Source organism: Siphateles boraxobius, unplaced genomic scaffold (assembly GCF_051911475.1).
Source record: "Siphateles boraxobius isolate OS27281-9 unplaced genomic scaffold, OSU_SipBor_1 60, whole genome shotgun sequence".
NCBI classification, from domain to species: Eukaryota; Metazoa; Chordata; class Actinopteri; order Cypriniformes; family Leuciscidae; genus Siphateles; species Siphateles boraxobius.
In genome coordinates this window covers 312,196-327,519 of record NW_027509187.1, presented here as the reverse complement: position 1 = coordinate 327,519, position 15,324 = coordinate 312,196, and the positions used below count along the sequence as shown (strand labels likewise).

Sequence of the window (15,324 nt, the reverse complement as noted above, 5' to 3'; positions counted from 1 at the left end):
AATAACGACTTTATTTCAACTATTCATTTCCTTCTCTGTGGGCCTCGAGTGAGTTCAGTAGTGTAATAGCGCAGCGCTTCTGTGTTGTATGTCACACGCATCACACACATGACCAGCGTCGGCCAATACTGAGCCTACGTGTGACGAAGCTCTACGCAATCACACTACGTTAACTGACTCGAGGCCAACATAGAAGGAAATGAATAGTTGAAATAAAGTGCTGCAGCTATCGGCAGCCTGGAGAGCAGTTCTGGCATGGTGAAGAGTGCCAGTTCCAGTGTGTCTGTGAAGGAATCACTGGAAATGTCCATTGCACACCATCATCTTGCAGTGACCAAGAAATCTGCCCTTTGGTGGAGGGGGAGTATGGCTGCCATCCTCGTCCACACGGTAGCTGTTATGCTTCTGGAGATCCCCATTATATCTCCTTTGATAGAACCTACTTTGACTTTCAAGGCACATGCCGATATGTGCTGGCCACAGTATGTAATGATACCCGTGGACTACCACACTTCCAAGTGGAAGCAAGAAATGAAGCATGGAATGGATGGTCTGTGTCAATAACTGTTGAAGTTTTTGTCAATGTCTTTGGGCATCTTTTGCAGATGTCACAGGACATGAACGGTTATTCTGCTGTTAAGGTAAGCAAGTCCCACTCACTGTAATCAATGTAATTATTGATAAGAATGGTTGAATGAACAAGCTCAACTTTTACTTCAAATAGGTTGATGAAGAGATCAGAAACCTCCCTGTTTATCTTGACTCTGGGCGAGTGTCTGTCTACTCCACAGGACAGTTTGTCTATGTCTCAACTGACTTTGGTTTCAGTGTCAGTTATGGTGGTTCCTGGGAGGTAAAGATTGTTGTGCCAGCAGACTACAGTGGAGTTACGTGTGGCATCTGTGGCAACTTTAATGGCCATCCGGAGGATGACTTCCTCACTCCTTCAGGTGCTCTGGCACCTTCAGTCCATCAGTTTGGTGCAGAATGGATGGTTGAGGACGACATGTCATGTAATAATGACCATGGGGGCAGCGATCCTGACCATTGCCAAGATGAGAGCACAACTGTGAATTCCCAAGCCATGTGTGAGATCATCAAAGACAATCAGGGTCCCTTTAGCTTCTGTCATGGTTCTGTAGATCCACAAGCTTACTTTAATAACTGTGTGTTTGATGTGTGCATCTCTGGGAACCATAACAATGTCTTGTGTCGCTATGTCCAATCCTATGTGAGTGCACATAATATTGTACATATTATGCATAGCATTTATGCTTCTTATCAATATTTTTTGTTACATTGCCAGTCATGGACTGCTCCTCAAACAGTCATTATGAGGTGTGTGGCACCGACTGTGGCCACACATGCGCCAGCAGCATTGATGCTAGTTGTGAACACACATGCTCAGAAGGTTGTTTCTGTGATGAGGGATTTGTGAGGAGTGGAGGACTCTGTGTAGCAGTGGAGCAATGTGGTTGCTTGTATGATGGATTCTATTATCATGTGAGGATTAAAACATCATGTTTTTATGTTAAGTCTTATTATATAGGGCAGTGGATTAGGGGAAGTATAGCCTTAGTGTATTATGGCTCCATACATCACCTCAAACACTTGGTAAGGTTAAGGGTAAGGTTAAAACCATGGTACAAAGATGGTATCATCTTAATACTTGCATTTACATTTAATCCTTAAAACTACATGGTGATACCATGATTTTTGTATGTAAAAATTATCACTGATGTTATGTTAAGGAAATGTAAAGTTTATTGTCATTGTTGTTTTTGTAGATTGGTGAACAGTTCTGGGATTCAACATGTTCCCAACGCTGTCAGTGTTTTGCTCCAAATGATCTACGCTGCACTGCATCTTTCTGCCCAGCGGCCATGGAGTGTATGGTCAGAAATGGACGTCGTGACTGCTTCAGTCCAATGTCCACATGCACAGTCTGGGGCGACCCCCACTACATCACCTTTGATGGGGCTGTGGCCCACTTTCAGGTATTAACTGGTTAACTGCTGTTTTTGCAGACAACTACCTCAACTGTTGTTTTGTGTCCCAGTAGAGGACAAATGACTTAAGAGTCAAGTTTATTCAAATGAGGGTTATTGGTGTTAGAATATCTAAACGGGGTTGGATTTCAACTGTCTGTAACACAGTTAGTTGTTATGGGAAGGAGGCGGGAACCGGGAAACGTTTAACACTCACTTTAATAAATAAAACAAACAAATACAAAACGAAAGTAAAAGACAGCTGCCCCTCACGGACGACTGCTATCACATATAATGAAACAAAACACAACAGAAGTTCAGGCCTGTTCCTCTCTCAATCTTCACTGTCGTCGCTCCTCCTTTTATGCCTCCGTGAGAGAAACGAGACCGCTGCGTCGCGCAGGTGTCACTGATTAGTAATCGCGCCACCGGCCTCGCGCCGTTCTCTCACGGCCCCCGGCCTCGTCCTGCTCGCTACAATGTCTTTCATGAATCGAAAAATATACATATATTTATGAATGTATGCATTGTCCTGCAAGATATTTATGTGAGGGAAGTGAAAGAAATAATGAAGACTATGGCCTGGTTTCACAGACAAGGCTTCGATTAAGCCACAATTAGGGTTTAGCTTAGTCAGGACATTTTAAGTAGCTTTTATAAACATGCCTTAGAAAAAACTGGTGTGCATCTTGAGACAAAACAAAGGCACTGACATATTTTATGATATGTCAGTGCAAGTTGCTTTCAGTTAAAAACAGCTGAAATATGCATATTAGTCTGGAACTGGCTTAAGCCTTGTCTGTAAAACCAGGAGTAATTGTATTGTGTTAATCTTACCAGGGAACATGTTCCTATGAGATTGCCCAGACCTGCGGTAATGTTACGGACAGTGATCTGCAGTTCCGTGTAGTGGCCACCAACAGGCACCGGGGGAACATGGTGGTGTCATTTGTGTCTGCAGTGGATTTTTGGTTGTCTCAGCATGAACAACATATGCACATCAGTATTGGGCAGAACAGGAGAGTTAAAGTAAGTTTAATTGATGCAAATATAAATACATATTTCACTTTTTCTCTTTTTTTTTATGTTGACATTTTCTGATTCTCCTCCAGGTTGATGGAAATGCTATTGACAAACCGGCTTATCAAATCAATGATCTTGTAGAGGTACATGAGGAGCTGGGATTTGTAATTCTAAATGCATTCTGTCATGTGGATGGAATGGAGAACCCAGGCGCAGACAGCAGATGATACAAACAGGGGTTTATTGAAGACAAAACAGAAAACAAAACCCACGATGGGGCAAAACAAGACAGGAGCAGAGAACGACTAAACTAAGACACGATGACAAACAAGATTCTGACTTGACAAGAAGCAAACTCTCAATTAATTGAACAGGTTTTCAGGTTAAATACTCACAGGGAAATACACGCAAAGTTAGACAATGTACCGACACAGGACAGCAAACACAAGGGGATTAAATAGGGAGACACTAATGACAAAGACAGGTGAAGCTGACTAGACAAGGACAGGTGAAACAGACTAGACAATAATGACGAGACGAGGATAACAAGGGGGCGGGGTAACATAACGAGACAACACAAGCACATGGCTCAAAACACAAGACCATGTGCTTGCACACAAAACATGATTCTGTCATGATCCTGCCTCAAGACTAGAGAAAATCAAGGACACGAGGGCAGAATCATGACACATTCAATGAATTTATTGTCCATTTTGATGGACATAGCAGCCTTTTAGTCAGAGTGAGTGAAAGATTCTATGGATCTCTATGTGGAATGTGTGGAAATTTCAATGGTAATCCTGTGGCTGACAAAGTGCTGCCCAGTGGAGAACTCGCTTCTGATGACATTTCCTTTGGTCACAGCTGGAAATCAGACACCAGCATTCCAGGGTAAGAACCGCAAGACTTTAGGACAGTCATGTTTACCTAGTGGGTTGTGATCCACCTTTTGGGTTGTGATGGACGGAGAAAAAGGTTCATGTGATTTGTGAGTTGTTGCAGTTCAAACAGTAAGGGACAGAGAAAAAGGTTCATGTGATTTGTGAGTTGTTGCAGTTCAAACAGTAGGGCAATGCACTATCAATGCATGGTCATGGTTTGATTCCCAGGAAATACATCAACTGATAAAATGTATGGCTTGAAAGCAATGTGAATCATTGACCATCAAAGCCTCTATCAAATGCAATCAGAGTGAAATGGAGTGAATTATTTGCTGCTGACAGACTGAAATATTGCATAAATTTAACATTTGTATTTACAAATTGCCATCGCATTGGTTTATCATTGACCATCCGGTCAATGATAAACCAATGCGATGGCAATTTGTAAATTCAAATGTTTAATTTTCTGTTTTACTTTTGTTTACTTTTAGTATTGTGTTGAGTGCTCAGCGTCCAAATTGAAAACTCTCTCTGTTGAAATCGTATAAGCGTACAATTGACCTGAAGTTTTCTTGTATTCTTCAGCTGTGGTGCCAGAGACCAGACTGGTAATGTTGATGAGTGTCCATCGAGGCCGAGGTATTCTGATCTCTGTAGTATTATCACCAACACCTCTGGCCCCTTCCAGAACTGCCATCTTCATGTTGACCCTGCACCGTACTACTACTCTTGTGTGTATGATCTGTGTCTCTACACACGTGCAAATGGCATGTTATGTTCAGCTGTTGAGGCCTATGAGACCGCTTGTGCCATCTTGGAGATACAGATCCCAGAATGGCGCTCGGGTCTGCGGTGCGGTAAGTCAAAATTACATTTCAGCACAGATTATTTTGTAATTTTGTCACCAGTGTTACTAAAAATGTAGGTAGCTGAACTAACCTGAAAGCTAACCTTTAGAGAAAGTAGCAGGGTGGGGTTGTCGGGTCCATAGGATTCAATTTTAGTTTTTTTTCCTCTGTGTTACTGTTTTTAGAGTGAGAAACTGGTTCCAAATGATTCAGAGGATGAATGAGGTGTCTGAACGATTCACAATCATTAACTGATTTTGATCTAATGTTTAACTGATTTTACTAAATTACTAGAAAAGAATGACAATTTAAAAACATGATTAATTAACAAATCAGTCATAGCTAGCTTTTAACGGACTAGATGGTTATGATTAAAAAAAATATCAACACTACAATTAAGCTAGTTTTTGTAGCGAGTAGTACCGATATTGGACTTGACTGCAAATCACGGGTTAAAAGTAATCATTGCTACACATTTCACATGTGGAAAACTTGGAGGGCAATTTATTTCTTATGGTCAGGTGGATGGAAAGTGCACTATCTGTGGATCTCAAGGGGAAATTAAAAATGAGATGACCCATTTAATTCACTCGGAAAATATATATTTTATTACCTTTAGGACTGCAGACCAATTAATTCAGGGGACCAGAATGTTAACCTCTTTCCCTGTTAAAATGACTCTGTGTCTTTGTGCTGTTTTCATCTATCTGTGCTTTTCCTCTTAGATGTGAGAGATCGCTGTTCTGAACTCAGCTGCTCTGAGGATGAATGGTGTGGGAAGAAAAATGGTGTTTATGGATGTTTATGTAACGAAGACTATCACATACCACAACCTGACTCTTTTGGTTGGTATCATTTAACAAAAAAAAAATTGAAATATAATTGTTTCGTCATTACCTTTTACTTTTTAACAATTACTGTATGACAATCTTTTGTCTTTTAATCCCCTCTCAGATTTCTCAGAAACCTGTGAAAGCAGCTCTGGCTCCATATCTGTGTCTCGCTGTCAGCTCTTTGAGGCTGGTTTTCCAGCTGATGTCTTACACCTCAATGATCCCAGGTGCAAAGGAACGGTCCGGAATGGCAGAGTGGAATTCCATTTTGATAACGATGAACACATCTGTGGTACAAATCTTGTGGTAGGTTTAACTATGTATCATTTATTCAATACACCATCTAAATATTTGTAGTGTCTGATAGGACCAACAGAGTTTGATCTGACCACTTGTGGAATCTCTTTGAGACTTTGAGAAGTATGTGGGGAGGTCTGTAAGGGAACTGAATCTGTAACAACAAAATAAAGGGCCCAAACAAACCTCCCTATAGACTTCTCAAAGTCTGAAAGAGATTCAGAGGGAAGGATACACATCATAATGCCACAAAAGACACTGAAACTTGTGCCCACATTTTCCACCGTTAATTCGTAGCCCAGCTTTATCTCATGTGACTGATACATTTTGGGCTTTGAAGTTTTTTAATGATATTCATAATGTTGAGTTATCGAAAAATAACTTTTTTGAATGGAGTTTCTATTTACACCAAGTGCATAGCTAGGCAGAGACTATTTAAACTAAATCCACCCAACAGGTATTTAATAGTAGGAATAAAGTGTTCAACAGATCTTTGATTGGCCCATAATTGAAATTGTATGTGGTGTATTCGCATTGATTGGACGGGCTGAGACATTGATGTGACACATGCAGCTCATATTACCACACTCAATACCATGGCTCCCTTCCTGGACATTCAAGGACCTTTACTGATCAGCAGGTTCAGTATGGTAGGGTAAGAGGAAGGTGTAGTGTGGGCTTTAGGGACAGGGACGAGGAATCTCCCACCCTTTTAAAATTTGATTGTGGTAAAAGTATAGTAACCATGTTTTTTTTTTTTTTTTGGCAGATCGATTTCCAATTGTATAACCACAGCTTTACTAAAAATTCCATGGCTAAACTATGGTTAGTGTAGCCAAACCATGGTTAATTTTTGTAAGGGCAGTAAGGTAGCATCCATTTATTATTATTGCAGACTGTTTTATAATATTATTACTACAATACACTAAGGTGCAAATAGCATCTGCCACTATTTGCACTAATTATAAATGGCTACTTTTTTTTTTTTACTAAGTGCAAAGAAAATACTGCTGTAACGCAAAAGCTGCTGCCTTTTTTAAATACCTTGAATTCAATTTAGGCTAAATTAAAAAATGTTATATTTGTTGTCTACAGGCTAACGGCACCCACTTTATCCATGATAACTTTATTCTGGGGACACCGAGGTCAGAAGGTCTAATCATCAGCAGAGAGAAAATCCTGAGACTTTCTTTCAGCTGTGCTTATCCTCAATCACAAACACTTTCCATGAATGTGGAAATCAACCCACTGGAGAGGTGCGAGTCAAATACAAATTCTGGTTCAGCAACACTACTGTTATTAAAGGAGTATTTCACCAAAACAGAATATTAAATGTGTATGTGTGTGTGTATATATAAAGTAAATATATGCTAATATTCTCTAAACCAAGAACATATATGATTTACTCCTAAAGGAGAATTTTACCCATAAAACAAGTAAGTTTTAACACAGATCTATTCATTATTTCGACAGTATTGCGCACAAGACTCTTCCCGCTGGTGAAGGCAGATATCAGGTCCGGATGATTCCATATGAGGATGATGAGTTTACCCGGCCCTTCACTGGTAGAGTGAATGCAGAGCTCGACCAGGAGATGCATGTGGAAGTTCGTGTTGAGGGGGTCGACAGCCGCCAGTTTGCCCTGGTGATGGACACGTGTTGGGCTACACCTGTGAATGATCCTGATTTCAGCCTCCGCTGGGATCTCATCCTCTCAGAGTAAAGCAGGGATTCTTTCTATTCTTCTAAGCCTATAGCCTTAACTCAGTGTATCATTTGAATAAAACATAATCATATAACTTTTAGGATTGCCTTATATGCTTTGTCTTTCAGGATTTCAGAACTAAAGCATGAAATCATTTGAAACAGTTAATACAAAAGTGAAAGAATTTGTCATTATTGATATTGTCAGGTGTCCCAATCCAAATGACGACACAGTGGATCTGCTGCAGAACGGCGTCTCGACATCCAGCCGTTTCTCCTTCAGGATGTTTATCTTCACTGCAAACTCCACTAAGCTTTACCTGCACTGTGCTGTTCACCTTTGCCTTCTGTCAAGCAATCGCTGCTCAATAGTGAGTTTACAAAAACTAACTCAAAGTACACACAAGTAACACAAAAGTAAAGTAAAAAAAAAGTATACAATAAAACAAAGATACAAATTATGTACAGTGCTTTCATTTCATTTACTGTTGAGATAAGTAATATGGCCTAAAATGAAACAAAGTAATCAAATGTAAGCATTCAAGAGCTGTGACTGATTTTCTCTTAGCCTTTTGTTGTTTGATTCACATTAATGGAGCAATCGTCAGCAGGTTTATTAGACTGCTTCCCCTTTAAGGCCAAATGCAAATCTAATCATTATTACACATCATATTTTATCCCAACTATTTACGCCCATTTAAGACATAAACTGTATTTAAGTGAATAAACTGTTTAAGTGAATCTTCAAGATGGTTATTTTGACAGTTTTGTGTATATTTGATCGTTTAGAAGCACACACGAAGCCCAAAGTATAATTTGCTTGTCTCGTTCCGGTCTGTTTCGGAGAGCGCGCAGCCTTTGGAACAGCATCTATAGTGTCGATTTCGGTGCTTTTAATAGCTTTTTATTATCAAACGCGTTCCGCAATTTAGCAACAGTAGAGACTGCATTTTACAACAATCACTGATTGTGCTGATTCTGACGTTACATTTGGGTTTTAGGGAGAAATGTCAGTGCACCGCTGTGAAGGGAAAGGAAGTTGCACTAGATAGAATGTGGATATCCAAGATGGCGCCGCAGATGGCTGCCTCGGTGTGGAGCTCTCCAGCTATTGTGTTGTTTTTGTTCGTTTGTCTTTTCCTATCAGTTTCACCAAAGACGAACTACTGGACATTAGGAAACACACACCAGAAAACTTCTATAGAGTTTTTGATTATTCAGACGTTTTGCTGGACATTCTCGTCGGAGGGGCAGCGGTGTTGTTCAAACGCGCGGTCAGACGCAAACGCGGGAAGCGAGCCGGCGCGCTGGTTAAACTCCGCGAGCGCGGCCTGCGCACTGCACTCCCCAGCATTCATCTTGCGAACCTCCGATCCCTTCCTAACAAAATGGACGAACTACTTCTCCTCACAAGGATTAACAAGGATTTTTCTAACTCTGCTGCTCTGTGCTTCACTGAAACCTGGCTGAGTGAAGCCATACCGGACAACGCAATACATCTGCCGGGCTTCCAGCTGTTCCGAGCGGATCGCATCGCGGAGCTAACGGGGAAAACGAGAGGTGGTGGATTGTGTTTCTAAATTAACGAAAATTGGTGTTCAGATATAACAACACTGAACAAGATATGCTCTCCTAACTTAGAGACCCATTTCATTAATTGCAAACCTTTCTACTCGCCACGGGAGTTTTCCTCTTTCATTCTCGTGAATGTTTACATCTCTCCAGACGCGTGCGTGAGCGCGGCGCTACAACAGCTGGCTGAAGAAATATCTGAAACGGAACAAAGGCACCCGGACTCTCTTATAATAATTATTGGGGATTTTAACAAAGCAAATCTTTCACGTGAACTACCAAAATACAGACAGCACGTTACATGTCCCACCAGAGACAGTAATATACTGGACCACTGTTACACCACAATAAGGAATGCGTATCACTCCGTCTCACGGGCAGCTTTAGGGCTCTCTGATCACTGTTTGGTTCATCTCATACCGACCTACAGGCAGAAACTGAAATCAGCTATACCCGTGTTAAGGACTGTTAAAAGATGGACTAATGAAGCAGAGCAGGATCTACAGGCCTGCTTTGATTGCACTGATTGGACTGTTTTTGAAGCTGCTACCACCGATCTGGATGAGCTCACAGATACTGTAACATCATATATAAGTTTCTGTGAGGATACATGCATTCCTACCAGGACATTCTTATCATTTACTAATGATAAACCATGGTTTACTGGGAAACTCAAACACCTTCGTCATGCCAAAGAGGATGCCTACAGAAGTGGGGATAAAATCTTGTATAACCAGGCCAGAAACAGACTGACAAAGGAGATCAGAGTTGCTAAAAGAAGCTACTCTGAAAAACTGAAAAACCAGTTTTCATCCAACGACCCATCATCAGTCTGGAATGGCCTGAGGAACATCACCAACTACAAGTCACCATCCCCCCGATCTGTGGACAATCAACACCTGGCTGACGATTTAAATTCATTTTACTGCAGGTTTGAAAAGCCCTCATTTACACCACACACCGGCTCTGACCTGCACTTCACACATTCGTCATCACCTTCTGCACTCCCATTACTCCCCCCTCCTGCCATCCAACCTGAGCTTAAGGTCTGTGTGGAGGACGTGAGCCGAGTCTTCAAAAAACAGAAGACTAGGAAAGCCTCAGGCCCAGACGGCATCTCATCTGCTTGTTTAAAAGCCTGTGCTGACTAACTGGCCCCGGTCTTCACACAGATCTTCAATAGATCATTGGAGCAGTGTGAAGTTCCCTGCTGCTTCAAACGCTCCACTATCATTCCTGTCCCCAAAAAACCCAAAATCACTGGACTTAATGACTACAGACCTGTCGCTCTCACGTCTGTGGTCATGAAGTCGTTTGAAAGACTGGTGCTGGCCCACCTGAAGGACATCACTGGACCCCTGCTGGATCCCTTTCAGTTTGCTTACAGAGCAAACAGGTCTGTGGATGATGCAGTCAACATGGGACTGCATTATATCCTGCAACATCTCGACAGACCTGGGACTTATACAAGGATCCTCTTTGTGGACTTCAGTTCGGCCTTCAATACCATCATGCCTGATCTTCTCACAGCCAAACTGACCCAGCTCTCCATACCATCCTCGATCTGTCAGTGGATCTCCAGCTTCCTGACGGACCGGCAGCAGCGTGTGAGACTGGGGAAACACACATCCAGGACTCTCACCACCAGCACTGGCGCTCCCCAAGGGTGCGTTCTCTCCCAACTGCTCTTCTCCCTGTACACTAATGACTGCACTTCTAAAGACTCCTCTGTCAAGCTCCTGAAATTTGCCGACGACACCACTCTCATCGGTCTCATCCGGAACGGTGACGAGTCTGCTTACAGACTGGAGGTTGAACAGCTGGCTGTCTGGTGCAGTTATAACAACCTTGAGCTGAACACGCTCAAAACAGTGGAGATGATCGTGGACTTCAGGAGGAACAGCCCAGCACTCCCCCCACTCACCATCATGAACAGCACTGTGGAAGCAGTGGAGTCATTCAGGTTCCTGGGCACTTCCATCTCTCAGGACCTGAAGTGGGACAATCACATTGACTCCATTGTAAAAAAAGCCCAGCAGAGACTGTACTTCCTTCGCCAGCTGAGGAAGTTCAACTTGCCACAGGAGCTGCTGATTCAGTTCTACTCAACCGTCATTGAGTCTGTCTTATGCACATCCATCACTGTCTGGTTTGGTTCAGCTACCAAATCAGACATCAGGAGACTACAACGGACAGTCCGGACTGCGGAGAGGATTATTGGTGCCCCCCTACCATCCCTCCAGGACCTGTACTCTTCCAGAGTGAGGAAGAGAGCAGGTAAAATCATCACAGACTCCACTCACCCTGGACACCTCCTGTTTGAACTGTTACCGTCAAGAAGGCGACTCAGATCACTGGCCACTAGAACATCTAGTCACAGGAACAGTTTCTTCCCACAGGCCATTTCCCTCCTGAACAGTTAACACTCCTCCCAAGGCATATGCCTTTAAGTGCAATACTCCCACTGTTTAGTGCAATATCCTACAACTCAGGTGATACTTATATGTAGATTTATTTATTTATAATATTCAAAACACTGTAAATATGTTCATAATCTGTAAACCTGGAAATGTCTATTCTGACTAAACCCAACTGTGATAGTTTTATTCTCATATATTTATATTTTTATTCTTTATTCTTATAATTTGTAGTATTATGTTTCTTGTTGTATTTCTATATGTCCACTGGAAGCCTCAGCACCAAAACAAATTCCTTGTGTGTGCAAGCACACTTGGCAATAATGCTCTTTCTGATTCTGATTCTGATATAGTTTTTAATGAAATATTTTCTTTTTTACAATCATTGGAAGCCGAAATCTAAAATAAAATTAGTTTAATATCACAGATCTAAAGTGTAACCATACGTTTGAATGTTTAGTTCTGTCCTACATCGTCACTCATTAGGCAGGGCTTTCGTGTTGTGCGCGCTGTGGCTCCGTGTGAGATCTCTCTCTCTCCTGGACTGCGATTTGCAAAAATGTATCACAGGCAAATGGTTGAATATTATTATATATAGAAGTGGCTGGTGAGATATAATTTGCAAGATAATGTCTTTATAGCAATAATAAATAGCACGTCTACTTTCTTAATTGATCCAGTACCGACAGCAGAACCGATAACGTCCAAGCTTATCGATCCAGCGGTCGTTTAATACCGGGTTTCGGTAGCCATCCCTAGTTGCGACAGTACTCTCTACTTCCACAGCCCACAACATAAGATCTTGGGGCACAATGTGATTTCACAACAACTCCAGGAGACCACTTGTGACTGCCAGGGTATGGTTGCATCCATCCTTCATCTCCAGGCTTCAGTGCAGCACGAGGGCCACTTGCCCCTTTTGCGCTCGTTGTGGAATTTTTGAATGCTTTTGCAACAGGCAGGTCGTTACGGGGCCGTCTGCCCATCAGCAGCTGAGCTGGTGAAAGGCCTACTGACTCTATTGCCGTTGTTCTGTAGTCAAGCAGTGCAAGGTGTTTGTCTGGTGCTTTGGACCAAAGTTTCTTAACAGTCTGGACTGTACGCTCTGCCTCACCGTTTGAGTGTGGTTTGGATGATGTTTTGTGAATGATTCCATAACTTTGACAGAAATCCTTGAATATTGTGGACCATTGTCTGTTGAAAGGATGGTCGGGATGCAATGTCTGCTGAATTGAGCCTTGAGCTTTTCTATGACAGCACGACAATGTAAGTCTTTCAACTTATCCACTTCAGTGAATTTTGAGTAGTAATTCACCAGCAGAACTTAATGTCTCCTTCAAACTGAAACAGGTCTGAAGCTACTTCTTCGAATGGAAGATTGGGTATTTCTGTTAGTTTGAGCAGCAGCCGGTTCTGAAAGTCTGTACACTTGCCGCAGTTCTTCACCATTTGCTCGATTTCAGAACTCCTACCTGGCCAGAATAGGACCTTGCGAGCTCTGCTTGTCCTTTACTATTCCTAAGTGCGACTGATGTATATGCTTCAGCATGTGTTCTCGCATTGAAGGGGGTACAACTATACGCAGGCCTTTGTAAACAACACCATCAGCGACGACAAGTTGGCTTTGAGTGTCCCAAAATAGTTGTACTGCATTGGGCACATCACGCCTGTGATCTGGCCAGCCTTGATGGATTGTTTGTCGGAGACAGCTGAGCTCCTTCTTTGTGCGTTCTTGAAGCTCTGAGTACTTCTGAAGGGGGCTGCTATGAGAATGTCATCCATGGTGGTTATTGCACTGCTGATGCCCTCCAGCATTTCATCCATAATACGTTGAAAGATTTCTGGGCCTAAGCCACCTAAATCTTCCAATGTGTGTGTTATAGGTTGTCAGAAATAATGATGTTTCATCTAACTTTATTAGCAGAAAGCGAGATTTTGTATCCAAGACTGAGAAGATTGTAGCACCAGGCATTGCGGAGACTATCTCTTCTATGGTGCGCATGGGGTAATGTTCCTTCTTTATGACCTTAAGTTGCTCTGGTCAATGCAGATAGTTATCTTGTCCTTATGGACAGCTGCTACCAGCGAACTTACCCACTTTGATGGTTGGTTGACTTTTGTGTTATACCCATCTTCAACCATCTCATGGAGTGTCTCTATTATTTTTATCCTGAGCGCTGACGGCGGACAGGATGGACCACACCTTTTGCATCAGGATCAATTTTAATTGGGTATTTGCCTTGCAAGGTTCCAGTAGTGCATGTCAGCTCTGGATAATTATCTAGCCCAGTCGGCACATTTTGTTTTGTTGTTGTCTGACCGGAATGTGTCCTTTTATTTTCTTTCTTAGTCGGCTGCAGTGCATCAAGCCACATTACAAAGCCTGAGGCTTCTGCTGTTGCACCACTGAGCACATTTTCTTGTAAAATGTCCACAATCATGAATTCTGCTGATATCTCAGTATTCTTGTATTTAGTCAGAAGGTCAACCGCAGCTATAGGCTTCAGCTTGTGGTTAGAGTAGGACTTTAGCACCGATTAGAGTATTTAAGCTCACCATCGTGCAGAAGTGCCTGATAATTGCTTAAAGTCAATGCGTTACATTTTGCACCAGTATCAATTCTTCTGAATGGTACCTTCTGAGACAGAATTTCAATGTCTGCTGTCCACTCATCATTTATGAGCTCATCTGTTAGTGTGACATTTATGCTCAGCATCTCCTCATCTTCTGTTTCTGATTGCAGCTGCTTACTGACTGCTGGAGTGACCCCTTGTTTTCATTGTTTGAAGCGGTATCTGGCTCTTCTCTGGCGAAATTATCCAGCACTTTATATGGGTCTTCTTTCTCACCTTTGCCCCATTGCAGCATCTTATATATCTCTCTGCCTTGCTCACCGATCCCCGTGCACCGCCAGCCTGCACAATGTTTCACTGTTTGCTCCGACAGCGGGCCGTCATAGATGAATGTGACGTGGCTCCGGAATCTTTCGAATTCTTGATACAGATCTGGAGCGTCCCAGTCGATCTTGGGGTGATCGAACTGTGATGATGCCATACTTTGCTTATTATCTGTTCTTGACAGATTTCTGACACCATGTAAAATAATGCAACTGACAGAGAGTTTCAGTACCGAGCCATGCTCATACTTTTTACTTAATAGATACTGCTGTGCACATACAAAGTAGGAGGGGTCATGGGTACAACTGCGGAGGCCGGAGCGTAACTTAAAGAAACATTGTCAAAATGACAAATACATTACAAATGTCAAAAGAGGTTTTGTGCTGGCTCTATCTGTTAGTAAGTCTGGCCCTTAATATTCAAGGCTGCCCTCTTCTGGAGACGTTGTGCACTCCTTTATCTTGTTGTTCAGTGATATTGAACAGGGATTCACACAGCCGGATTCTGCTCTTTTCTCTATTAGGACTGTGACTCTGGACACCGGCGGAGAGAGGGCAGGTCTCTGGACTTCCATGACAGTGCTTCCATATCCATGGGTCCTCTGGTGTTGTCTGAAGGGAACACAGGTGAACATTTCATTCATTTTAATCATTTGTAATAAAGGTTTCTGATGATTTCTGTCATTCAATGCCACATTACATTTCACTGCATTGGATTATATTCCCTGTTCACAGATAAGTGGGTCCCAGAACAAGTGAAGGTATCTGAGGCTTCTTGTCTGTGTGGTTCTCTGATGCTGATACTTGTTCCTCTGATGAGTGTCCTGACACACTTTTAGTTTAGTACCACAACATTTGACATGCA

General features: G+C 42.3%; 2 protein-coding genes across 2 annotated transcripts; both read left to right on the top strand.

Annotated features, from left to right (window-relative positions):
* Positions 1-1,308: 1,308 nt before the first annotated feature.
* LOC143718235 (alpha-tectorin-like) lies at positions 1,309-3,238 on the top strand. The gene is made up of 4 exons (XM_077209238.1): positions 1,309-1,503; positions 1,788-1,997; positions 2,829-3,017; positions 3,101-3,238. The coding sequence occupies exons 1-4, from the start codon at positions 1,309-1,311 to the stop codon at positions 3,236-3,238; spliced, it is 732 nt and encodes a 243-aa protein (XP_077065353.1).
* Positions 3,239-3,706: 468 nt separating this feature from the next.
* On the top strand, positions 3,707-15,324 carry LOC143718253 (alpha-tectorin-like). Its single transcript, XM_077209268.1, has 9 exons — positions 3,707-3,902; positions 4,478-4,749; positions 5,466-5,585; positions 5,695-5,879; positions 6,966-7,126; positions 7,344-7,589; positions 7,783-7,945; positions 14,984-15,086; positions 15,195-15,324. Exons 1-9 carry the CDS (start codon positions 3,787-3,789, stop codon positions 15,296-15,298), a joined length of 1,470 nt encoding a protein of 489 aa, XP_077065383.1. The 5' UTR covers positions 3,707-3,786; the 3' UTR covers positions 15,299-15,324.